At 37.7% G+C, this 27,791-nt stretch overlaps 2 protein-coding genes and 1 pseudogene across 2 annotated transcripts; all 3 read right to left on the bottom strand.

Moving 5' to 3' along the window:
* Nucleotides 1–362: 362 nt before the first annotated feature.
* On the bottom strand, nt 363–2,676 carry LOC125471021 (ergosterol biosynthetic protein 28). Its single transcript, XM_048570877.1, has 3 exons — nt 2,504–2,676; nt 1,370–1,576; nt 363–676 (listed from the first exon to the last, which is right to left on the bottom strand). Exons 1-3 carry the CDS (start codon nt 2,616–2,618, stop codon nt 606–608), a joined length of 393 nt encoding a protein of 130 aa, XP_048426834.1. The 5' UTR covers nt 2,619–2,676; the 3' UTR covers nt 363–605.
* A 1,712-nt stretch (nt 2,677–4,388) lies between these two features.
* LOC125470994 lies at nt 4,389–6,250 on the bottom strand. The gene is made up of 2 exons (XM_048570850.1): nt 5,602–6,250; nt 4,389–5,445 (listed from the first exon to the last, which is right to left on the bottom strand). The coding sequence occupies exons 1-2, from the start codon at nt 6,216–6,218 to the stop codon at nt 4,752–4,754; spliced, it is 1,311 nt and encodes a 436-aa protein (XP_048426807.1). The 5' UTR covers nt 6,219–6,250; the 3' UTR covers nt 4,389–4,751.
* Nucleotides 6,251–23,139: 16,889 nt separating this feature from the next.
* On the bottom strand, nt 23,140–26,926 carry LOC125470946 (annotated as a pseudogene).
* Between the last annotated feature and the right edge of the window lie 865 nt (nt 26,927–27,791).

Below are 27,791 nucleotides of genomic sequence, written 5' to 3'. Positions count from 1 at the left end.
TTGTACACCAGCATGCACCACCTAGTATACAATAGACCAAGCAAAAGCCAGGCAAAGCATATGCTGGAGAATGATGCCGACTGCATCTCCTAGCTGTTTACAACGTCCGCTTTCTTACAAATCTTTATACACCTTCGAAACATGGGACTAAAGACCTTCCTTGAGCCGCTTTAAGTAAAGATGCCAAACCTCGCGAACATACAAACCTTCTTTGAAACAGGTTGTGCCTTGTTTTCGTCGTTGAAGACAACCAAACTCTCAAACTCTGACAAGTACACAAGCCAAACTTCATCCAACCTTCTAACAGGCGGAACTTGCTCGCGTTGCTGCCCTTCCAGCATGAGGTAACTCTGCGTCTTAAATGACAGCACAAATTTCAGGTGATAATTAAACCGAGGTAAAGAACGTTACGCAATGGCAGCTTACAAAGAAAGTGAAAACTCAGTGCATTCTGAACAGTTCGGAGTTCGAATTTCAAATGCTACACCAAATTTCATTGCAATAGCAGATACAAAATTGAAATTACAGTTGCAGAAAAGTCGAGGATGATTGAGAAGACGCTTAATCAACGTGTGCAAAGAAAACCGAGGCCGAAATCAGACGCTTCATTCTGATTTCAATATAGGTTGAGCTTGATGTGCATTCCATTGCAACAGCATCCAGATTATCGACGTGCCTGATCATGATCAGAAGAAAATTCATCGGATATTGCTTATGCAATTCAGTTCAACATAAAATAAGCAATCAGAAAAAAGCACCATCACTGGAAAGGGAAATTCAGAACTATATGGTATTACCATAAGACAGTAATTCAAACATCAACTAAGGGTTTACGGGAAATCCAAACACTATTTGTCATCAGATATTATCACATAAAAATAGTTTGCAAACAGTTGAAAGACATACAGATTCATTTTCAATTAAAAATATACTCTGTAATAGACTATGAATACACCGTTTTCTCTACTTCCTTTTCCATCAAATGAGCGAGAATCGAGTCTTGTTCTCTTTTAAAAGTGCCGATGGAACAAAATTTTCTTCTCCGAATAACTTTACTTCAGAAAAGGTGGCATTAGCAAAGTAATTATAGATCCTCTAATTCTTTCTCCTTCTTTTTTTCTGATAAGTTTCATCAGATATACAAATATTTGTCTTTAGTCCCGACTAGTGCTTGCAGCCCAAATTTAAGTGTGATTTATGGCATTTAAAAGCAACAGCAACATTCTTATGCTTTGAAATAAGTAAGTTCACATATAACAGGCTGTAGAGTAGATTTTTTCGATATCAAAAACTAATTGCTGCACATTATTACCAGAACAACATAGGATGCAAAGTAATATTGATGTAATATAGCCAAGTGAATTGATACCTGCAAAAAAGCCGACAGTTGAGAGATTTGCAATGGCCATCGTCTGATATATTAGGTACTCGGTCAAGAAATGGCCGAGTGCATAGACAAACGACAGAAAGGTAGCTAGGTACAGAGGCTTGTTTTCAAGGTTAAAGGCACAGAGATAGCAGAGTGTGCAAGTTAAAAGAGTCCAGACACCAAATGTCCTCCCATGAACTTCAGTCACTACAGAAAAAAGAATCAGAAATAAAACACATGAAAAATTAGGACACAATAAAAGTGCAAAGCGAATAGCTAAGAACCAGAAGCAGAAACTAAAACCGAACTCTACATTCTGCATTAGAAACATAATAGTCTCATAAGTAACAAAAATCACAAGGTTGCAAATGCTGATTCAGCAATGAACAATTTAGGAGGATAACTCTATGAGATAAGGGAACTAAGGACTACGAAGATTACGTGCATCCCTTCCATGAATTAGACAAAGCAAGTGTTGGGTTTTTCTCAGCATGAAAGATAAACTTCGGTGTGATCTTGAGATCGAATCTCAAATACAGTAGTAATACCTAATGAAGCTAGTGATCTGAGTTTTGGGTTTTTCTCAATACGAGAGAGAAACATCGGGTGTGATCTTGACATCAAATCTCGAATGCAGTAACAGTACCTACTGCCTCATGAAAGCTAGTGATTTGAGGCATTTAACATATCTAAAATCTCAAACAATCTGAACATCCACACAACGCCTTCATCCCCAAAGCACATATAATTCAAGTAAAAACCATCCCATTACGGATTTGCATCGAAAGAGACGACTCTCAAACTTTCTCAAACTTTACTTATGGATGAAATGTGACCCTTGGATCTCTCTGGATGTCCACAAAATCCATAAAATCAAATAGTTGAGAGCTTCCTTAACTTCCTCACACGATTAAGAACACAAGAGTTATAAATTCATATCCAACCAAACTCCCACATTGATCAACATTTGCTCTCTCTGCAGTGAAACGTACCACAAAAAATGGACAAAGGGGTTGTTTTTCTCAACTTTCCAAGTACCAAGAGTAAACCAGACAATTTTCTCGGCAACCAAACAGGAAAATTAATGGGAGTGAGATTTAGGTGAGAGAGAGAGAGAGAGAGAAGTGTATGTACTGGGGGATTTGGAGAAGACGGCGAGGCGGAGAGCCCAAATGTCGAAGAACCCGAACCAGACGGAGACCAGCCGGAGCGAACCTACTAGCATCAGCCACCAGCTTAGAGCCTTCATTGCAAGAGAGCTTGAAACCCCTAGCGGCGGCGTCAAAACAAAGCAAACCAAAACAAAGCAAATGAAGTCAGCAGAGCGGCGAGCAGCACAGCACCGGCAAGTCAGCCTTGTGCCGTGGAGTTTCCAGTATGTTCGGTGTTTTAAGCCTACACAATGCGTTTGATGGACGAGTAGGGATGTGGGCTATAAGTTCATTATCATGAAATCATTCAGCCCAACCACCTGGTCACTGGCCCTATTGTTTTTCTTTTTTATAAAAGCTAACGAAAAGTTTAAAAAAAATTAATTTTAATGAACAGTACCATAAGTGTTTTATTAAAATTATTTTTTTTAAGTAATTCTTTTTTTTTAAATTGATAATTACAATTTTATCCTTTTATCTTTAAAGAAATACTAAGAAATTAAAAATTATGTCATACTGGCCACTTGGTACTATCTTGTAAGTGAGAGGGTTTAGGTTCGAGAATTTGATACCAAATTAAGTTGTCCATTGTGCAGCTTAACTGAACTCCCATTCCCCTTAGTGTAAAATATATCGTTGTACTAAAAAAAAAAAAAAAAAAAAAACTATGCCATTCTAGGTGTTTGGTCTAGTGGTATGAATAAAAAAGGATGAGCTGGAGGCTTCGCCAAGACAGCCCACTCTTTTGAAGGACAAAAAGACTAACAGAGACATTTCAGCGTCCCATAGCCACCATCGTGCGATTCCCCATCGTCAGGAATTGAACCTAGGATGTGCCGTGTGGAATACGGGTTTAAAATTCATCACCAACCACTGAACCACCTAATTATTATTGGTATGATTTTTTCTTTAGATGTGAGGAGTCATGAGTTTAATTCTGGCAACATGTTTTTAATTCTTTTTCTTTTAAAAACAATCAAAGTTTATGTTTAGGCAGAACATGAGTGGGTGGACTGAGTAATATGATTCTTTTAATAAAAAAAGAGTTTAGTGGAAGATAAAAGAAGAGTTTAGTGGAAGATAAAAGAGGAAAGCGGTCAGCAATTCAGGAGTGATTAATAATCCCACCATTTTTCATATTTTAAATTAGCTGGCCTAAAATAATTTAGAGTTTAATAATTGTGCACAATGCCTTTTGGCAGGAGAAATAGAATAGTGCATGGGTTTGGTATCTCAAGTCACACCACATATGTTTTAAGTTCGAAATCTCTCTCTCTCCTTTCATAGTTTGTAAAAATAAAAAAAATTAAAAATAATAATAATAATAATAATAATGCACATTTTAAATATTTCCTTAATCGCATCCAAAATCGTAACAACCAAAGCTTGACAATTTTCTTGTTTTACAGAGGCTGAAATTGCTACAAGACAACAATTATACATTACTCTATAATACCGAAAAAACCGATGTTTATGTATTAGTTTGGTTTTGCGAAATTTTTGGTATTTGTTGCATTGACGTGTCTAACTTTCACAAAACCAAAAATTTCTATAAAAAGAAAAAACATAATTGTCTACCAAAAAATTATGGAGGAGATTGTCTGCCCTTTCATTTTCATACTCTTCTCATGCCCTCGTATGTGATTACGGTTAAGTCACGTCAACATTTTATATTAATTTTGTATAGAAATAGTAAAATAAAAAGTAATAGGAATATAAAATGTTAACGTGACTTAAACTTGACTACACAACATACAAACAGAAGAGTATGAAAATAAGACGGTAGACAATCCACCTCTAAAAATTATAGAATTAGGATTACAATTACACACGTCCAAGTATTAAATCAAATAATCAATCAACATATATCCACTCTGGACAGCCTGCATTTTTAATTTGTGCCATCCCATCAAAAATAATTTTATAAATTTCCCACCAAACATTGGATTCTTCTCAAACAAAAACTCAATCATGTATTAACAAAACAGCCCAATCAATTCACAAAAATTACAAGAAAAAAAAAATTGATCTAAAGATTTTAAATCCTGCCGACTCATTCCTCACTGTACACTCTCATCCAACAAAATTTAAAAATTTAAAAATTTTAAAAACGGCAGCCGAAAAAAATGCTGTGTTGGCAGTTAATCACCAAGAAAAAAAAGAATCCGATGCCTAGCCGACTCCGCAATGACAAACCCTTCCCTCTAAACGACAACCACCCCCCGGCGAATCTAGTGCTGCCTCAGCTCCTTCCGGAGTTTCTGAGAAAACGGCCGGCAAGCATCCATGCTCAGATCCATTGCCGCCGCCAATGCCACGTAAGCAGCCGCATCTTCCGTGCAGGTCACGTGCTGTACCCCGACCTCCACCTCCGGCTTGCTACACTTCCCGACACCCTCCACCGTAGAGGACATCACAAATCCTCTCTGTACCAGGCTGGGAAGCAGCCCGAACCCGAAGTCTGATCCGGATCCCGATCCCGGTCTGGACGACGTCCCCGACCCTAAGTCGAAGCTGCTGTGGGAGCTGTTCGCCGGTGTCAGGCTCGAGGTCAGGTCGATCGAGAACTTCCCGCCATTTTTTGCGCCGAGGGTGGAGTTCGCGAGAGTCGAGTTCTGGAGCTCGAAACGGTACCCGACGTTGTCGGAGCCGCCGCGCTCGAGCCAAGCCTCTAGCCGGCCCCAAGGCTGCCACGTTCCCTCGTTCGGGCGGAGGATGAGCCACGCTCCCGGGTTGGACCGGCTCACGCTGTGTGAACCTGGCGAGGCTACGAACGGGGTCACCATCGACGCCGCCGCCACGGGCGAGCCGGATAGGTCGTGGATCGTGATCGACCACCCTTTCCGCTCCTTGGCGCTTTGCTCCTTGTGGGTCCCACCGAAAGGCGGCCAATTTCGCGGTGTGCCTGGCTGTGATGACATTGACCTATTGAAAAACAAAACGAAATTAAAAAGGAAAATTAGTAATTGAGTGGCGATTTATTTGTTTCCTATTGCGGAAATCCAATTTCGCACTAGGGCAAAATTGAGAGATTTTCTCGGCAACCAAACTTGTGATTAGGACTGGAAAGTGAAAACTAACCTCGATTGCAAATCGTTTCTGAAGCCGAACTTGCAAGTGAAGACCGGCTGCTTCACATTCCCTTGGACTTGAAATACTTGAGGGCTACACTCGGGCTCTCCGTCGAACTGAAAAATGAATCTCGGGTCGGGTTCGGCCCGGACGCTCAAATACAACTCCGCCGACGAGGAGCCATTGCCGTTACTCTTCTTCCCACCAATGGCGATCCACCCGTTCTGATACACAACGGGCCTGGACTCCGCCACACCCAGCTCTGACAGCGGCACATTAACCCGACCCAACAACTTCGCGCTGTTTAACCCGCAAGTGGAGCCCACCCGACCCGTGTAAACCGCGATTTTCAAGATGGGTCGCTTGGAGGATAAAGTCTCGATTTGGGTTTTGTTCAAATTGAAGCAAGCGGCGAGGGAGTGGTTGTGGGTGGCCGTCTGCGCGGCTTGGCCGTCGTTGGCGATGAGCGGGACCGTGGAGACCTGGTGGGGGAAGTTGGAGAGTTTGATTTTGCAGAAGCAGGGGGAGGAGGAGGGGTGGACGGTGGCGGAGGAGGGCCTGGAGGCCATGGGAAACTTGAGGGTCAAGTCCCCGACGAGGATCCGTACAAACGGGCACGGATCCATTGACAGGGTTGGGAGGTTTGGTCAGGGTTTGACCTGGGAGGTTTGATCGTTGTGATTGTTGGGTTTTGGGTGGGATTAGGAATATAAGGGGAGAGATGGGTAGAAGACTGGAAGAAGAAGATGAAGTATGAAGACGAAAGACAGGCTGTAAAAACAGCTAGCGTCTGATGTGCAGAGAATCTATAGGCTGCGGCCGAACTCAATGACCTAAGCATGGCCTCTCTTCCTTTTTTCTTCTTTCAGATTTTCATTTTTATGGAAAATATTTAATATTTATTCATATTTAAATGGATTTTATGGTAGTTTGCTAACCAATTGCTCTTCCTAACATTTAACACATTAACGCTATAATTTGTCAAAATGTATTTTTAGATAAAAATAAATTACAGACCGTAACATGAAGATTTTGATAAAAAAAAAAATTAAATTTTGATAAAAAAATTAAACTAAAATTTGGAGAAATAAACAAATTAAATTTTGATAAAAAAAATTGTTTTCACAAAGTTAATGATTTATGACTTAAAAGAGATAAATTATGGTGATGATAATACTCGAGAACTAGTTCGATAAAGAGACGAAATATGCTTAGTGTCTACTTCAAACTCTCGTCTCGTTGCATATTACATTCTGGTGTGGAAACTTTTAAATGAGATTTTACTTGTAATATGTTTTGCCACAATAACTATTCAACATATAGAGGAATACGAGTTAATATTGTCTTAATACAATTTATATCTTCACTATCCCTCATTTAATATCGATAGGTTTTTATGATCAGAAATTTTAAATCCTGAACTGAAAGAGTAATAAAAATGTCTTGTTGGACGGCATTATGGCATGACAGTGAGGATATTTAATGATAAGAGTATTACAATTTAGTTTTTAATTAAATTAATTACATTCTAACAAAAATTCAATTCACATACTTACTACATATAATGGTCAAAACTGATGTGCATGTCAATACAACGACAATTTTCGAACAAAAAAAAAAAAAAACAAAAGTTCTGATGACATTTCCTTATTTATAAGGAAAGATTTTCCATGTTGAAAAACTTTGCATAACTTGCATAATTGAAAAGTACGTATTAATAATAAATCATGTTTAACGTTCATAAAATGACACATGAAATATTTATTTGTTGACAAGTGTATATTTCATCCAGAATGCCAGTTGTCAATAGATTTTCATTTCGTCACATTCCTTACCATTCAATCAACAAATTATAAAATTACAATTTTCTACTTTATATTCTATTTAAATGTTGAAAAATTGCAAATTAGGCTCAGCCAATACCATAGGGGCAACGGTTGACATGTGTCGCAATCAAAAGCCCAGCTCACGGAAACTGACAAAAAGCCGCAGATGATTCGGGCTCCTTTTAAAAACGTATCAGCATGCGTGGATTGGAAGGAGGAAGCTGCGAAATTTTTTAATTATGACGGGAATATAAGTGGTATATTACGTATTTAAATAAAAATGGTAGGAAATTTTATTTTTTAAGTTATTAATTTTTTAGCACATATATTTTACCATTTATATAATAACACATGATATACTACCTCTCATGTACTGATCACACTGAAAAATCGCTCCTGGATCACAATGCACACGTACCCAGCCATTTAGCTTTTTATAATTTGCCAGTGCCACTCATATAATATTCGGACCCTTCTCGGTTTTCGGGTTCTGGCGTACGAATTCGAGTATGGCCCACCAAAGAGCTTTATCGGAAATAAAATTGCACTACATAGCGATCCGTTGGAGCGCTGTCGGAGCTCCAACTAGCGGACAGCTGTGCCCAAAATTTACGCCAGAGAGGACTGTGGTTGGATGCCACTCTGACCAACCACATCCAATGTGGGTCCCACGGATTTGTCCATTAAGATTAATCAATTAAAATTAAAGCTAATTGCACTTTGGACCCTTGTAGTTGAGGGTATGTGACAAGTTGGTCCCAATCTATGTGGGGATAGGATAAAGGTAACATATAGGTGTTTACCAAAATGAAAAAAAAAAAGAGATGACATAGATGTTATTGTTGGAGCATCAGAAAATAGAAAAGTTTATGGGATTTCAGGATTGTATTTTATTGTCTAAGATCTCTCTTTAAGTTAGGTCGTTGGAAATGTTTGTTTGTCCTTGTAACTATGTTCGTTTGTTCAATTAGAATTGATTTATTTTCTACATTTTTGGCCGAATTGATTTTCGGCTCAATGGCGAAGGGCTTGGCTTAGAAGAAAAATGTAGTGCTGATAGAGTAGCTGAGTCCTAGATAAGTTAGGATTCTTGAGGATTTAGATGTTTTCTGATAAGGATTAGAATATTGTAAGGATTGAAGATTGTGGCTGGTGGGATAGGAATGAATTAGTCGCATAATAAGTCTAGGTTCAGAGTTTTAATCGAAGAAATTGAGACTTGACGGCAATAAAGTTTCGACGGAGAGTAATTGACCATATTCAGAAATTATGCCAAGGAATTAGAATATTATCAGAATTTTACAACTCAGTATACCTGGGGATAAGGAAATTTGACCCTAAATTTATATTTTTAGGATTTTGTCCTACTTTTCTCTTGCCTTAGCCTTCATCTTACCTTAGTTTATTAAGCTTTTGCCTATGCCTTTACCTCTAAAATTTGTTAGGGTTTCCTTGTTTGTCTTGCCATCCTTGCGCCCATGTTGCTATTTTGTTGTGACAATGCCTTGCCTTACTATTACTTGTTGTTGGTTGTTCATAAACAATATTTGTCACTTCATTAGTCCAATTATCGAAAATAACTTTCATGCAACATGAATGTCATAATGGCACTATCACGAGTCACTTACACACTGTCATAAAAAGTATTTTCCACTTCATTAGTCTAATAATGACTATCATGCAACAAAAATGCTATAGTGGCTATCATAAGCCATTTATGCATTGTTTAGTGCGTAATTGGCTTGTGATACTTGTTAACACTCAAATATGGCGAGATCAACAAAAGATCAATACGATTAACTATGATAAGTGCAACTGTACTTGACATTTAAAAGACAAACGGGTTTAAGTGGTTCATCCAAAGAGACGGGTTACATTCACTGACAATATGTGATATATGTGTTGGGTTATAAGGCTTTCAAGGAACATACAATGATACAATATTAAGCCTATTCTCTTTGCAGAATCCAGTGCCTTTTTTGGGTCTCTGCTCTTCCTTATATAGGCTATGCCTTCTTAGTCCAAAAGTTATTGGCATGCCCCAATCCCGACATACGTCCAGAATCGACATGTGACGTCACCAAGTATCCGTATATCCAACAGACCCCACCTCCGGGATATGTACAAAGCATAATTCAAGATTTGAATTTCTTAGAAATTTTCGTATACTTTATGGCTGCATCTAACCTCTTCATTAGACTGCCTACGTATCCTAAATAGGGATCAAGTCATTCGTAGTTCACCATTTACTACAATTTGACAAATATCACAGTCCATTCAAGCTGAAAGGCATAAAATTCCTCAATCAATCATTAGAACTTGACAAGCATGAAATTACTAGACTCAGGGCTACATAACAAACCCACATGACAATCAAGATTTCCAATTTATCCATCATATAAGGCACTACGTTTCATATAGTATCGCAATTCATAATATACAACATCTCAAAGAACAGTCAACGAAGCACAATGTTATTCTCTAGCCACATTGGTCAACGAGTCTAATCATAATAATAGCAATCATATCCAACATCATTCCACAATCACTCCAATTAATCAGTCATAAGAATCAAAGATGCACTATATTAACATTTAACTACATTAATCAATCAGTAAGATCGCATTTCAATACATGAATTTAATAAAGGAATTCTACATAATTCCCTACCTGAATTCCAAGTAATAACATGATAATTCTAGTTTATATACATAACGTCTACTATGAGCAATTCCTACTCACTCGAACCTAGGGTCGGACTAACTTTATGGAAATGAGCAAGAGTAGGGATTCTAGACCATTCAAAGGAATTCAACCAAAATATGATAGCCTATCGAAATGTACCAAGTACAACTAATCCTCATCACCCCTAGAATGTGTATGGTCCCCCATCGCGGATATACCAAGCAGAACCATAGGCATAATCTCATTGTACAGGCAGTGATCACCCATCGTGGATATACCAAACATGATCACCCTTAAATACGTATGGCCCCCATCGCGGATATACCAAGCAGGACCACATCCTACCTCTAGGTAGTGATCACCCATCACGGATATACCAAGCAAAACCATATGCATAGACTAATAATGTAGGTAGTGATCACCCATCGTAGATATACCAAGCATGATCACCCTTAACAATCTCTCATCGCGGATATACCAAACAGGACTGTATCCTACATCTTTAGGTAGTGATCACCCATCGCGGATATACTAAGCATAATCACTCCTAGAATGCGTATGGTCCCCCATCGCGGATATACCAAGCAGAACCATAAGCATAGTTTAATCATGCAAGCAGTGATCACCCATCACGGATATACCAAACATGATCACCCCTGAAATACGTATGGTCCCCTATCGCGGATATACCAAGCAGGACCATCCATGTACCACATCCTACCCATACCTCATCCCCTTATGAGTTACAACGTAGTCACCTACACCATCAACTTCTCACGGCCACTAACTAATATGTCACACAAGCATATAAGTTCTACAAAATACTTTTAATATGATTCTAGGATCACATTGTCATAACATTTATCATACTTATCATTCACATTATTAAGAAGATAAATAAACATATATATATATATATATCACAATATGACGTTCCATACACGTAAACCGATGTATATATTATCTGGGATAACTCACTAACCAATATAGGCCCACGAATCCCTACATAGTCTCTAGTAATGCTGATTTTAATAATTAAGATCAATTCGTAGCATATTGAACAAAAGTCAAGTCTCTGTCAAATGTGAGGTCCACAACCCTATACAAGTCAATCTAGAACATCTGCCCATGGATTTTCGATCGGTAACTTCCTAAGAGTGGGTCTCATTTATCTTCTAGAACAATATTTTAAAATTTCAGAATAATCCAACGGTCGGATCTCTGCCAATTGCTAGAATTAGGTTGCTATCAACGTTTGGTTTTGCAAACATAGAAATTCAATTTAGGAAGATCCGTACGTCGGATTCCCAATCCGTCAATTCCTATGGCCTTCAAATATTACGTACTATAATATATTAATGTTTGGTGACGATTCATCGGTCGGATCATCGAATCATAAAATGGTCAAGTCGCATAGTATTCCATACTAGGTTCAAACTATCAAACTATATCAAACGGCTATCATATTTGAAATCAGAAACATCGAATTTAACTTAAAAAGGCAAAATTGGCCCACTGGCCACGTGCCGCCACGGGAGGCGATTTCTAGCGAATGGAAACCCCAAATTCCGACCAACACTAAAATTCACCAAATTTTACAAAAATGTACAACTCAAGGAGAGGAACATTTTTCATACCTGGGCTAAGCCTAGTTTGGCCGGAAAATCCCTCGAACCATTGGAAACCCCGAAAGGGGTGAGCTTCAATTCGTCACCAAACGAACTCCAACGCGTTATCCAATGTTTGGGCTTTACTCCTGGGGTTGAGAGGAGTCGATTGATGGTGGTGATCGACGGTAGTGTTCACAGAAACTGTGAATCGCCGCCGTGCACTATTAACGCTGATAGGTTTCATTCTTTGTGAAATTAGGGCCAAACTTCTTCGATTATGGGTGCAAATGGGAGAAGGAATATCGGGGAGGGTTTTCCAGGTGGTAGCTCGAAAATTTGACAGAAAATCGTCAAAAAACTCGCGGAAGTCTGGCTAAACCAGGTCGGGTCGTCGGTTCTAGGGTGATCCAGTGTTTCTCTCTTCTCTCCCTTCCCATCCCGACTCTCTCTTCTCATTCATTCGCCCTCCCCCTAATTGGGCAGTTCCACACCCCTTTCTCTTCTCTTCTCTTTATCACAGCCACACATGTGGGTTTATCCCCACCATTCCTGCTCCAACAAATCTGGAGCCTTCCATATTTAATAAGTAAAGGACCATTTTGCCCTTGTCTTTGTTCGTTAATAACTCTTTCGTTATAACTCCAATTTACGTTTTGTTTGTGCCCACGCATTTGTATCAACATGTACCTTTCAGATATGCAAAGAAATCCGATAAATTATGAAAATATCAAGTATGTCTACAAAGAATCTCATTTAACACAATAGGGGTAATTCTGTCCTTTTACTTATCGAATAAAATTTTTATACGCCGTAAATATAAACACGTCAAAACTACGAATATGAATACAAAATACGAGACATGTAATTTTAAATAGTGAAATCCGAGGATGGGATTTCACAGATATGGGCTCTGTTTATCAGGCTTCTTTCTGGGCAAGTGGGCTATAGTTGAGGGCTCTCCATATGCTATTTTCCTTGGCAGTGATTGACATGTGGTGCAAAGTTAAGAATTGAGCAGACATGCTTAAGACTATGTGTCAAAAAGTTATCGGACACGGTGCTAGGTCACAGAGAATAGAAATTGATCAGGTCTAGCAGTTTAGGTTTTTAGTGATTGATGTTAGAGATTTTAGAGTGAGTATGCTGAGTGCTTTACTTGTAGTGCTTAGTATGCTGAGTGCTTTACTTATAGTACTTAGTGACTCATGCTATTATGCTCAATCTGGAACTTCTCGAGTTGGTATTGTGGGCTTTGTAGCTCAACTTGTTGCTTTTTTGGGTCTATGTAGACCTTTTTAGGCGGCTCATACTGGTATGGCAAGACCATTCATTAGTTTTGTTAACGCGGATCCCTATCTAACTTGACCCTACTCTTGCCATGTCACTATTTTAAGGAAAGTCTCGTTGACCGGGACTAGATTACCGTTGGATGAAGGACTCTTTGATTGGGGACTAGATCACTGTTAGATTTAAGAAACCCTTTGGCACATGATAAACCACCTCTCTCGAGTTCTCTATAGATGACCGTCTCTCCAGAGCTCTCTATAGACGATTGCCTCTCTCGAACTCTTTACGGATGACCATCTCTCCCAGGTTCTTTATGAACAACTACCTATCTAGAGTGCTCTACGAACGACCACATCTACCGAGTGCTCTACGAACGACCACATCTCCCAAGTGCTCTACTGACGATCGTCTCTCCAGAACTCTCTAGGACAACCACTTCTCTCGAGTGCTCTACGGACGACCACATCTATCGAGCATTTTACGGACGACTGCCTCTCCAAAGCTTTCTACGGACGACTACCTCCTATGAATGCTCTTCCTATAAATCACCATTAAATGAAGACCCTTTGGCTATTTGACCAAGACTAGATATTTGTTGATCTCTAGATATTTATTGAACGGTTTAGATGAGGCCATATGTGACAACCTGTCCCTAATTCTACGATTTTATAAAGGCAACTTTTATTAGCACTCCAAAAATCTCATTCTATACTCCTCACAAGTGTATTTTTCTTTTTAATTATAGAAAGTTTGGAGTGCCAAATGAGTCATTAATGGCAAGGATTTTGACTTTTCGTTGACTATCTTTTCGTGATGGGTAAGAGTTACTATTTTGCCGTATTCTTGAAGTACTCGATGGTACGAACGCATAGGTGCAAGCAGAATTGAATATGAACTTACGACGAAGATTTTACAAAACTGCGAATCCACGAATCCGAGAAATACTTTTGTGAAAAATTACTATCTTATATATATTTTTGAAATTATTATATTATTATTTAAATATTTTATGTTTGGTTTTTTTTAATATTTTAAGGGAAGATTTTCTCTCATTTTCTGTCTAATGGGAATTTACCTACGTGGGAGTCCCCATCCCTTCCTCCAATCTCGTGTCCTCTCTCTCCCAAAATTTCAGTCCCTTTCTTTCAAACTCTTTCTCTCACTGAGACTCTCTCTCCCCATCTCTCTCGCATTTCACACATCATTTCTCCCTCATTCATCCGTTCTACAGAGACCAGCAAAACACAACTCCTTCGGCGAGCTCCATTGCCACCAACGACCACCACCGTTTGCCACTCCCTTCGGCGAGCGTCATAACTCGTACCATAGATGAAGACCAAAGCTCCTAGATTGAGATTTCCCTCTTTGCACAGCAACAGAGGCCAATATCCACCCTTTTCCCGATGGACCACCGGCGAACTCTCGACCATCTCCGACTAGGTAAGGATCAAGTACCTTTAGATCATGTTTTTATTGTCGTTTTGGATTGTTTTCTGAGTTATTGGTACGAGTTGGCAAAACAACACAGGGAGGGGAAAGCTTTCAGTTTTCCGGTGGAGGTTAGACCGTTTTGACCCTTTTTTTTCGACCACCTCTGGCCACGGCCGAGGAAACCAAAGTTATAATTTGAACCCTTGCTTCTGTGATCTTCATTTTGATATATTGGAAGGCTAGGTTTAGGGGAGTTTTGGAGTGGTCAGAGTTGGGTGGAACCTGGCGGTTGCAGCGGCAACTGGCCAGAGAAGGGAAAAAAAAAAAGAAAAAAGGAAAATGCCTAAGCCCAAAATTGGTCCGAACCCGGCCCAAACAATTGGGGCATTATTCTTGCTCAGCTCGGTCCATAACCTTTGGGCCAATGCCCCAGCCGGCCCATTTCCAAAATTGGGCTCATAATATTCTAGGAATATTATTGGAATATTCTTAGAATATTCCTTATATTGTCGTTTTCAAAATTTCTTGGAAACCCTCCTAGGCTAATTTCGACATTCTAAGTCCATTTTTGACATCTATTTAGTGAAATTCCAAAGTTTTAACGTAGTTGACCACCAAGGCGTTTCGGTTGACTTTTAGGGTTGACCGTTGACTTTTTACGAAACTTACATGGGACCTTCTTTAGCATATTTCAACACCCTAGTTCCAAATTCACACTCCGTTTTCCCAATTTAATTGTTTTAATGGAGTTTTACTAATGGGTCCTAATATATTGCTTAGGTGTGATTATTATGGGTGACTTCAGCTATTCTAGTTCGAACGGGTTCGATTCGACGACATGATTTGTGAGTGGGTATTTCTTTGATATATATATATATATATATATATGTATTGGTTAGTTTCCATATATACAATTATTAATAAATTCTCTATGTGATTTCCATGATTAAACTTACTTTTATAAGAAATGCCTTATTGTTGGGAAATGATGAAATAATCCTACAAGATGCACATGCAAGCTTACTATAAGGGGATGCCTTAATTATATTTATGGTCATGAATAATATGATATTGACTAGAATTGTTGAATGGTTGTGGCATGATTATAATTATGTTATTTGCTCATTGTTTGCTGCATCAGTGTCAGTGCTTGCCTAGGGCCAGGGCCAGTCTTTCACATGTATGTTCACATCCGCATCGTAAGCTCTCCTTGGATCCAATATAGGTTGCAATAGGCAACTCCGACTCGTATGTGATTGCGAATACCACCAGTCTTCACGTGATTGTAGCACTAGAGCGTATATTATTGTTACACCCAATCATGTTCATGTCATAATACCTCTGCATGAACTCGTGTATCATCATGTGTCGATGAGCACCCGATGTGATATGTTTGTGTAGGAGAGATTATGTGTTATTGGTTGTTATATGTACTTTATTCAATATTGTGATGCATGGCAATCTTGTGATTTTGTAGGCTACGGTAGGTATTTTCATATTATACGTAATATGTATATTTTGGAAACTATACTTGTTTTATAGTGAAGGATTATTATGTTTTCGAAAAGGGTTTTACAAAACTTTATTTTTAGGCCCACTTACCCTTTCGCCCTTTCAAGTTTTAGTGGTTGAGCTTTTTGTCGACGAGGATTCTTGGAAAATATGGTATTGGAGACTACCTCCAATGGTATAATTATCAATCCACTCTACTGTACTTTACTTATGCTCTGACATCACGTGTGATATGGGTTCATTCCCGCTCACCAGCACACTCTTTAAATTAGGCACTTTTAGGTTTAAATTTATTCACATATTCCACCACAGTACACTTTATGGCTTCGTCACATTTAAGGTGTCGGCCATCGCAGCTTGATTTGGAGTCCAAGTGGACATTCCGGATCGGGGTGTGTCACCACATCATCTTATAAAAGCCACATACATGACCCTCTAGTAGAAGGTTTTAGGCTTATATAAAGGGGTTGTTAAGTTGAAGAAAAGTTTTGGACCCCTTTATCTTTAGAGGCCTCCGAAGTCTATTCTCGTGTAACACAAATATACATGGGTAAACTACTATATATCCTTGTGTTCATCCTATTATTAATCTCCATGATATCTCTTTATACCCACCAAGCGTTGACAATACTGATCTTTGTTGACTTCTCAATTTGTTAACAATTTTAATGGGGCAAAAAGGGACCTCATGTTAATATTACTATCACAATGACATCTCAAATGTTGTAAGTTTTTATATTAATCTTTCTTATTAACATTTGTGTTGCTACTGAGTATTGTCGTCTAGTAGTATTCCTTTTTGTGAGAAGTCTTAGATTCGATTCTTGCCAAAGGCGAATTTGAACCATATTACTACTAGCTCATTGTGAGCATTAGCCCACACCTCCACCATTTAATGTAGATAATTTTTTTTTTTTGGTTAAAAAAGAACATTTGTGTTTTATAGGTAACTCTTAACTGGGCCCTTGACCCGAACCGTTCATTCCTACTGACTATTGTCTATTACCCTTCTTAAACCTAATTTCACTCAAGCCTCACCCTCACCCTCACCCTCTCTCTCTCCCGATTCCACTCCGAGTCTCCTACCTCATCTCTCATCTCTTTCGATCTCTCCCGATCCCCTCCCTCTCGATCTCCTCCCCCCTCTTTCTCTCCCATCTCACCTGCCCAAAACCCAGCTCAACCCCTTTCTTCCTCTCGTCTTCTCCAATCTCAACAAAGCATAACCAGGCATATACCCAGCAACCGGCTCAAAATCTACAACATCGAGCTTCGCCTCCTGTTCTGTTCTCCACAGGTACAGTAGAATTACACACACACACACACTCACACACACACATGTTTATGTATATATAAAAATTTTAATTAAAAATGTTAGCTTTGAATTTATGAAATGATTGTTAGGTTTTATGTGGCAGATGTGAGGGATGAGAGCTTCAAGGTGCTCGACAAGTGCAAGAGAAGGTTGTGGTGACGGCGAATCTGACGGTGATGGTGGAGCGGGTCTGGGTCGGGTTGGGCTTGGCCGAGACAATGAGCGAGTTAAAGATAGGGAGGAGATCAAAATCGAGAAAAAAAAAGAGTAAGAGGACCAGTGGACCCGTCCCGAATCGGCTCGTTTGAAATGGGCTAAGTTAGGTCCGGTTCCAGTGATCAGATTTGCAATACCCGGCCTGGCCCATCCTGTTTCCTTTTTAAGCCTGTCTAGTCTAGTCCTTCTAAATTTGGGCCTGGCCCGACCCTTACCCACCCCTGGTATGGATGCTAATTCATAATCATAATATCAAGATTGTTAAATGAACAATAAACATGATTATTTTTTTAACTTGCTGTTCTAAATAAATCGAGGTGTTACCCTTAAAAAAATAACACTTCACTTAATAGATTGGCCGAAAGAATAGCTTAAGTTATTTTTCAAACATATGGCGATTGATTGCAATAGCAAAAATCAATTATACATCTAGACTACTTAGTTGATTAAAGCTAGTATTCCACTTCACTTGAAAGTGAGAGGTTTTAGGTTTGAATCTCGTAGATGGGGAATTTGATACCAAATTAGGTTGTCCATTGTGTGGTTTAGTCAAACTTTCTCCCTTTAGTGTAAAAATATCGATGTACTAAAAAAAAAAAAGTTATCGCTCTATTTAAAAAGGTTTTTGAAAAATGTAAATGGACCAAACTGTTATAGCTCTAGAGTATAGAAGGTCATAGTACAATTATCCCTTAAAATAAAAAAATCTATGGGGCCGGGGCGGATTAAATCAATTGATTACGTCATAACAAATGAGATGCCACCTCATCTGTTTGTCAGTATTCAGATCTGATCCAGGTGCACTTTTCTTTCGAATTTGTTTTATTGACATCATTTCTGAATTTTACACCGCACTTCCTATTAATCTATCTCACTTAGATCATTTCACACACAATTTATCTCTTCAATTTTTATATATCTTTTTCTTGAACGGTTCCATTTGCTTAATTTGTAAGATTTCAAATTTGTTAACAATGGATGCTAATTACACGTGCACAATTTATCTCTTCAACTTTTATATATCTTTTTCTTGAACAGTTCAGATTGCTCAATCTGTAAGATCTCGAATTTGTTAAGAATGCGAATTACACATGTTTATATTTTATTTTCACTTGCCTCCTTTACTCAGCACTCAATAGACATACTTTTTTGCCATTTTCAATTCTTTTTTTTGTTCTAGAGTCTGAGATGCATTTTACTTTTCAGTTTCGTTTTAAATTTTGATTTATTTGTTGTATTAGGGATAGAAAAGAAATACTTCAAGGGAATGAAGAATGAAGAATGGTGAATGACAGAGGGTTGAACAAGACATAGAAGAAACGTATAAATAAAAACTATTTTAAATTGCTTCACTTTCAAGATTTTGTTTTCGTTCATTCATGTGTATTTCTTCTCCTCTCTCTCGTCTCCTTCTTCACTATTTATTTTCCACATATACTTTTTTCATTTCCCACGCAAAAAAATGTAAACTGAAAAATTAAAAACAAAATTGAGTGATACTATAGAGATTATATTTGTATATCATATGATGTGGCGGTTGCTGGTTAGAAGTCTTCTTTAAATTATTAAAAAATAATCAAACCATCAACCGTCACATTATTTGTTTTACAAAATATGGTATAAAAAATGATCTTCCTATTATTTTGCAAACAAAATAGCTATCATCATGCCTTTTTTTATTCATTTTTAAGACAACTTAATGGTAAATGGACGAAAACAAGCATAAACAATAATGTGAAGAAAAAAAAAACATAAACAAATTTGTGCATATACAGTGTAGTCTATTTGTATGGAAATCTGCCCCATCACCGAGGTGTCCAATATGTAACTGTCAAGATGAATCTGTTGAGCATCTCCTCTTATTATGCCCTTGGGTGGAGCCTATTTGGTTTGATGGAGTTCTCAATTATAAAGTTGATTGACCTTGGATTTCTTCTTGGCTTGATTGGTTCCAATCCATTGTGACTAGGAGGTTTGGGTTGAAGGAGGAGCAGTGCTTTTTGCTTTCTCATGTTGCCTTTACTTGTTGGCATATTTGGAAAGCTAGGTGCCAGTTTCTGTTTAATCACTATCCACATAGGTTCTTTTTGCCATCTCTACTTTGGCTTCTGTGTTCCTGGTGCCACTTCTGTTTCCCTCCAGTCTCTCTCAATGGTGGAGGCTCCGGTGGTTCTCTGGTCACCCCTTACATTTCCTTTCCTCAAGGTGAATGTAGATGCTAGCTAGTCTTCATCGTTGCAGAATGGTTTTGTGGGAATTGTAATTAGGGGATCGAGAGGTTGCTGCGGCAAGGTAACACACACCTTTTGATCAATTCTCCTTTTTATACTACTTGTAGGTACAAACAAAAAAGCACCTTCTGCAATTTGCACAAGGGATGCAAATCTTAATATTGACCCTCTTAACATGTAGTTTCAAAATATTTACCAAAATAATTTTAGTGAACTAGAAATACCAGTCTAACATTAACTAATAACAGATAAGAAAGCCTGGATCTGGAATATGGAGGAGTCATAGAAGTGTGGTGGTCGATGACTCGACGGCCAACGTGTTGAGTTTGTTGGCAAAAGGAGAATGAGGAGGAGAGTAGAGAGTGCATGGACGATTCGAGAGATTAGAGAGGTGTTGAGTCTGTTGAAAGAGCGGAGGAGGAGAGGAGAGACCGAGAGAGTGCAGAAATGATTCGAAAGGTCTGAGTGCGAGAGAGAGTGCAGACTCTTTGAGAGATAAGAGAGAGTGAGGTCTTTTACCCAACGGTTGAGATTTAATCTCAACCGAATCAAACGCTTACAATTTATTCTAATATATGTATGTATGTATGTATTGTGGGTGTTTTGACATTTTAGCTTCAACAGATAGGCTTTTGTGGAGGTGCCCGTTTGATTATTATTTCGTTTTAATATTTGTTTGCAATTAATAGAGGAGAAATATGTAGATATATGAAAGAAATGACGAATAAAAAAGAGTGAAGAAACAATATGCATATGAAACGGGGTTTTGGATACGCTCATGTTCTTAATTAGCTAGTAAATGAGTTTGGTTGTCCAAAATTTTTAGGACCTTTTACCATTTGAAGTCCCACCCCTCCTCTCGAAAATTCCTGGTTTCGCCACTGCCCAACAGTAAGGTGAAGTGTTATTTGGGTTGTCAATTTTACATTTGAGACCATCATATCAGATAAATGCTAAAGTTTTCAAAGTTCTAATTGTAAATACTATTTAGGGTGACAGAAAACGTAATTGATAAAAGATACGAAATTTAGAGCATCCTTAATGAGATTAAAATTATTTTGTCATTGATCATATAAATTATGTGTTCGTTTTTTTCATCACGTCAATTTCGAAATTGTGAGGTTCCCTTCAATTGCCATGTTTGTCATTTCTCGTATTTGGGATTGATGCATGGGTGATGTCCTCAACTTGATATTTTTATTTTTATACAAGTGATCTTGATGTAGGGTAATTCAACACAGAATTTGGGGCGGATAATAACTGCTTCACAAGCCTCTTGCTATGTCATTTAGCTAACTATTTTCTTTAATTTGCAATCTAATATATAAAAGTAGGGAGAAATTGCACTTGGAGAAATGGGTGACGAGCAGTGCTAATACCAACTTTTTTTTTTTTTTTTTAATAAACAAAAAACTAGTGTTTTACTAAAGAAAAAGGCTAGGTATAGAAACATCGGAAAAATATCAAAAAATCGTTTTATTTGGAATTTGAATTCATTATCTCGATACAATGGAACAATATTTGGAGGATTCAATTTATAATTGATTAAGAGGTGTGCTATCCACACACCCTTTTTACTCAATACACACCCTCTTAATTTGTAGCTGTTGGATTGAATGAATTAAGGAAGATCAAATGACATAAATTAATAAGAGATGAGAAGTAAAAAGGAGTATGTGGATAACACACCCTCTTGATTAATCGTGAAGGTTTATTAGGGAAGTGGGGAGATACTTTGTTTATCACCTTGATATAAAATCAATAAAATTATTTATACACACAAAATTAGCGCGTTTTGTTGTCACACACAAAGTTAGCACGTTTTGTTGTCATTCTCTAATAGAGATAGACCATACCATTGCATGAGACCTGTATTAGAGAGTATCAATTTTGTGGGTCCAAATAGCATCACTCTATAAAATTATCAACTATATAATATATTCTTGTTTTAGTGAATGAATATTTTTTTCATGAAAAATGAAAATACAAGTCATACATATAAATAACATGACCCCAAGGGGAGGGTATCTGCAAGCAAAAATCTAAAATGAACAATGTTGAAAAAGATGAAGGATCCATAGATGTAAATACATTTAGTGTTGTAAGATCATGTGAGAGATGATAACTCTTAAAACAATAATGGGAAGAGAAAGCGCCATCATTTGGGCATAGAGTAGAAGGACATCGTGGTTCCAAATTACCTTATGATTCCAAAGCATCATTTAATAATAGATTAACTATTATGAAAGATAACACTCACAAGGATTGAACCTTGTAAGCCGTAGAACCTTTGTAAGGCATCATGTGGAAAAGAGCACACTATCTTGTGATGATCTTGCAATCGTTAGCGCAAAAAATATTGTTATAAGTTATCATCAGCAAATGCCGAGCTTCATGAGCATAGTCTTTTGCCATCGCTTAAACCAAAAGAAAAATGAAAATGACCACCTCAATTATGAGCAAGAACCGCCGTTCAAAACTATGAGTTTGATATGTAAGTCATAGACACTACAAGGGTTCTCTTCCACAAAGCGAGAGAGCGACCACAAGCATGAATACTCTTCTTGCCAAAGATACCACAACCATAGGATAGAAATCCAAACAAGGAGGGAGAGAGATAGGGAAGAGACAATAGGGCCGGTGCCGCCGATCCCAAAGCCAAGATCGTCCGTTGAGGGTTTTTTTCATGTATTGCTCTCTATCTAGAATTAGCAGCAAGGGTTTAGGGTTTTTTCCCTCTCATGAACAAGGATCATAATGCACATCAACAAGTTAATAGACATATACATTTCCACCCCTAAAGTCATGGTAAGAATCATTACCACATTGATTGCCGTTAAATGAGTGTTATTTAATCTATCAACTACGCAAATTTGTGAACTCATCTAATGGCAATCAACACCATTTAAGAGTAGTGAGAAAAAATATTTCCTTTTCTTGTAACTGTTGTCCGATAGACTCAGTAAGCTAACTTGACACAAGAGGAACAAACCCGCGTGGCTGTAACAGTACTTAGATAACTAATTAATTCAGTTTATAGAAGAGTTAATTACAATAACGATGCCATTTAAATGATTGGTGAAACCCTGCAGGTATTAATATTCACCTTTAATTAACCTCTTTATATTGATTCATTCGCATTCCCTACAACGAGAAAATTAGTCGCTGACATTGGGGACAAGCCTTTTAGCCACTATAAGTGTGTGCATCGATCATGCGCTTACTAAACTGTAACAAACTTGTTTCTTTTTCATTAATTAATTAAGGGATTCAATGACAATCAATATTTAGATAAACAATGTCCATGATAGTATAGAAAATCCATTAGCTTGTAATAGAAAGAGAGATGAACAAAGTAATATAATGATAATCATAGCGAGATGCTACCTTAGCTTGTAACTCCCCTTCAAAAGAAATTAAAGAACATAAAAAACTCAGAAAAGACCATGACCAGCATAACCAAAACTATATGCAGATCAATTTGATCTGTCGGTTTAATTTTGCTTTCGAAACAACAAAGATCATCACGTTGAACAGCACCATTGTTCCTTATGAAAAAATGGTGATGATGATGAACAATTAGCAGCATCAGCAGGAGCACTAGTTCACTTTTAACGAAAAATGACATTTTTACCTTTCCTGATACTATTCACTTACACCTTTATTTGTCATTTTTCATTAAAACTAAAGTTTTTAAAGATTTTTCGTTAGTTTTCTTTAAAAAAATCATTGACATAATATAGAAACGGAAAATTTTATTTCAACCCCATTTGTTTTATCTCTTCACCCAACTTAAAAATGTCTTTACTGGAAATCCAACTTTTCCATTAAATAACAAAAAGAATTTCAAAAAATTAGAATTGTAGGATGGCCATAGCTACGATCAGGGAAAACAGAGGGGAAGAGAGGTTTTCACCAGTGCACCTCTCCACCTTTTTTCCGGGGAACGCAGTCAAAACTCTTGGCGACTATTTATGCTTTCATTCTCTCTTTCTTTTTTCTCTATACGAACGGGAGTATAGATCAAGAGATATCTAGCATTTCATATTTCTGGATTATAGTTTTATGTCATCAATAATCTATATTTACAATTTGATCTCATAATATGTGAGTGTTTGGGAAAAAAAAAAAAAATTCCTTATAGTATTAGTCTTGCAACTTAACCCAATCTCGTTATATATGTTTGCATTCATATATATTCCATGCAAACTAACTAATATTCTCATGCAAAAATTATGTTGTAAAACTGTAAATTTAGATCATGTAGTTCGTCCTATCAATTCTAACTTCAAACTACTTTCTACCAACAAATAACTTGGTTTAGGTTATGATCAATTTTTAGTCAGTTAGTCAATTACAATTGTAAATTTGAATACAGTTGTATGCAATCATCTATTCTAATTCGACAAGCATGCCAAGTTTTCTAAAAACATAACATATAATTCAATGGTTATGCATGTTACTAACATGCATGCAAAATATGTCTTTTACCCTGAGTAGGTATTATTGGAGAGTAGCAAAGACAGAGACATCACAGCCAATTAATGCCAAATCTAATTTATGTCTCTAGAGAAAAAAAGCAAGACATCACCTCACCATTTCAAAGCTGGTGCCTTTAATATCCCTGTAAGCTTTCATACATTTTGATAATTTATTATTATCTTCTATGCTACGAGGATTGGATGACCTAGAGCGTTTTGAATTATTGTTTTTATTGTGGTCCAGCAAATTCAGGCCATTTAATGCTCGTAGTACCGAAGTGGAACCCAAATATGTTAGTTGATTAACTTACTCGGTAATTACTGCAAATAAGCTTCGAGTTTCAGCTACCATGACCAATGCTCCAATAGTCTTAACCCTAGAGTATGATATGCACTCCGATGATCCCCAAATGGCACGTCGCGCCTTATGTTACCATATCAGATCCTAAACTTCGATCCAAAGTAGGGTATGTACAATTTCCTCTGCTTTTCGTGGAATCAACAAATATGACATATATGCATGTGAACACAAGCGTCTGTTTCAAATGATTCAATGGGAATGAATGGCCTATCGGGACCAAATCACTCGTGAACCCTAAACCCTAACAATGGAGTGGCCAAGGCTTTCATCAGTCTTCAGAGGTTATGGAATTGGCATACAGTGTTGCTGCTTGCAAGTTAGGCTTACAAGAAATGCTAAAGAGACTGAGCGAGACTCTCCATGAACTCTATGTCACTTCATAGTTTAAAAATTAATTTTCTTACCCATTATAAAACATTGTGCTAAAACACATGAGGTAGCTGAGAGTCCGTGAAGATTCTCACTTTTGAGAGAGTTTCCTTACATTTTTTTTGGCAAAGATTAGTGTACGTAAAGGTTTGTAGAATTTCACTCCAAGATTTTCGAATTTATATATTTTGGTTGACTTGTAAAGCATTATTCCTCCAAAGAATATTGGAAGCTGCGAGGTACATGCATGGTAAAAAGTGCATGATCGCCCATTTCTTTATGATAATATTGATTCAAATATAACAACTTGCACTCTGAGTGTGCTTAACCAAAATTTCCAGGCAACAGGAACAAGTACTAGGTACTCTTAGTAGACAAAATTATGAATACTTTGCATTTTTAACTTTCAATCAAACGATTGCATTTTTAACTGGAATATGTATACTTAGTACATCTACTGAAAGCTCTATTTTGTTCTTTCTATGTCTTGAATGTAAAAGCTATTTGAGGAGAGCTAAATCATGCGAAAAGCAATTGGATTGGTTTAAACTAATCGAATGAATGCAAGAAAAGTGATTACAAAGAAAGAACTAATGAAAAGAAACCCATGCAATAGGGAATTAAAATGACAATTCTGACTGCAAGAACAACGTCACCACCTAAACGCGTAAAACCACAGTTGATGGAATCAATAGAAATCTATGTTAAAGCAAACTCTGCAGGGCAATCCCTTAAGCCACAAAGATCAAAACTATAGGCTCGAAAATTGGTAAGAACGCAAAAATTCCAAATAAGGGCTTTGATATGTTTGGTATATATCGCCTTTCGTTTATGCGCATAGCCTTCTTTATATAGGATCAAGAAACCCTAACTTAAGCGACAATCTATCCTCGTGAGCAGTTAGCTAAAATTGTTAAGATAAAGTTAATTCTGGCTAAAACTTCAATTTTGACTACTTACAAGTTTAACGCATAAATATCCAATCAAACCCTATCATATCAAGTCTTATTTCATAAACTCATCTGCAGATTCGAGTTCTAACAGAATGATAAACTGGACGCATATCGCATGACCAAATTGAGTCCACCTGAAATATTCAAAGCTTTCTAAAAAAAAATTATTTTATGGCCCCTAAAACGGCCTTATTTTACAACATCATTACTAATAAAAATTCTTGTAGTTCACCTATGAAAATATTAAAACAAACGAACACAACACATATGGGTCATAATCCATATACCAAACAAACAAGATAAAATAAAAACAATAACAACATGCACACAAATAAATAACACACGCTGCAGAGAGAAATGGACTGTGTCGCAGTGCCTAACGAGCAACATAAGCATCACGCCTTCAGAAAAAGCGTCCATGTCCTGGGTGGTTCCATGCATTGGGATGGGGAAGGTTGTGAGGAGGCATAACAGGTTGCTGACTTGAGCTCCCCACAAAAAATTGGCTGTTAGGGTTCAATGTGTTATGAATCAAAACCCTATCAGCCTGTTTCGTCACGTTCATCTTCAGATCCACAAGGGAACTCTTCAGCTGGTCCAACTGTGGCATCTGCATCTCATCCACTGGAGCCTCCCACCAGCACTGAGCCTGGCTCACCCTCGTCATCTGGTTCAGCTGATCGCGGCGCTTCTTTTCAGCCTCAAGTTGGTTCATGACTTGAGTCAGCTCGGTATTGAGCTCGCGCACAGTGGCGTTGCGGTGGGCCTCAATTAGCTGCATAGTGCCAGAGGGTGGGTGAAGGTGGGGATTGAATGGGTTACGGGAGAGGAATCGGTCCATGACCGCCTCCACGCTCGGGTGCCCAAAGGAAAAGACCCTTCTGCCCGGCGAGAAGACAATGATGCCCACCTCAGCGCCACAGAGGGTGCACAGCTCACTGGCCTTCTTGAAAAGGCCAGACCTTCGCTTCGAGAAGGTCACTTGGAGATTGCTATCATTGGCCATCTTGACCATCTCCACCTTTTGCCTTCCCTTGCTCTTCTTCGCCATGGCTAAACCTAAACAAAAAATCTCTGATGATTAGAACCTAATCACCAGAGCAAAGGAGTGGAGAGAGTGAGAGAAATGGTATTGTATATTGTGTGATTTAGGGAGGGGTGGAGTGGAGGGGGTATATATTGGCCTTTCTAGATTGAAATTCACTATAACTTTGGTAAAAAATCATAATTCTGGATTTTTTTTAGTGAACCATGTCATATGCGTACTGTCAATTTCCAATTAGTAGACATCATCTGTCACCCAAGGTCATTGAAAATTTCATTTAGTCTAATAAGGTAGTTATCTAATATTAGATGGAAATTTTTATGGGTTAAAGATGTCAGCAAATTATCCTTTGCTGTCAATATTTTTAAACCCTTGAATGTAGTTACTAATATACTAGTTTGGGAAAATTTAGAATCTCTTCCTCTTAGCATACATGGTATATAATTCATGATTTTAACCGCCCCTTGTATACATGCATGAACATGATAAAGGTGATAAGAATTCGCCTGAAAATGTTTTATCATGCCAAACTGTCAATTTGAATCATCGATGAAATAATATATGAACTCCTTTTTAGCTTTGCGATACATATTGACAATCTAAGAACCCACCAATCCTTATCTAGTTTGCTTTTAATTGTGTTGAAAATGTTAGTCTGGATTATTTGAAATTTCCAAACAAGTAGTATCAGTAATAATGCCAGGCTACACCAAGAAAATCTGGAAAATGAAACTGTAAATTGCATGCTATAGGTGTGTACAAACGTGCACAAATTAATCACAATATACGACGTACATATATAGTCTAGTGTGTAGACATAAATAGCTGAGTCACATAGTTTTAAAAATATTTTCTTCTGACTTAAAAAACGTTTCAA

Source organism: the organism of the source record quoted next, unplaced genomic scaffold, assembly GCF_019419815.1.
Source record: "Pyrus x bretschneideri cultivar Hongxiangsu unplaced genomic scaffold, Pyrus_bretschneideri_v1 Contig55, whole genome shotgun sequence".
Taxonomy (NCBI): Eukaryota; Viridiplantae; Streptophyta; class Magnoliopsida; order Rosales; family Rosaceae; genus Pyrus; species Pyrus x bretschneideri.
This window is presented reverse-complemented; position numbering and strand designations above follow the sequence as displayed.

Bases quoted from the DNA above. Each gene is read 5' to 3' on its own strand.
- LOC125471021 (XM_048570877.1), bottom strand. From the start codon at position 2,618: ATGAAGGCTCTAAGCTGGTGGCTGATGCTAGTAGGTTCGCTCCGGCTG. The intron at 1,577-2,503 runs GTACATACACTT...TTTTTTCTGTAG, and splicing joins CGTCTTCTCCAAATCCCCCA to TGACTGAAGTTCATGGGAGG. The intron at 677-1,369 runs GTATCAATTCAC...GATCATGATCAG, and splicing joins AACTGTCGGCTTTTTTGCAG to GCACGTCGATAATCTGGATG.
- LOC125470994 (XM_048570850.1), bottom strand. From the start codon at position 6,218: ATGGATCCGTGCCCGTTTGTACGGATCCTCGTCGGGGACTTGACCCTC. The intron at 5,446-5,601 runs GTTAGTTTTCAC...GTTTTTCAATAG, and splicing joins AGAAACGATTTGCAATCGAG to GTCAATGTCATCACAGCCAG.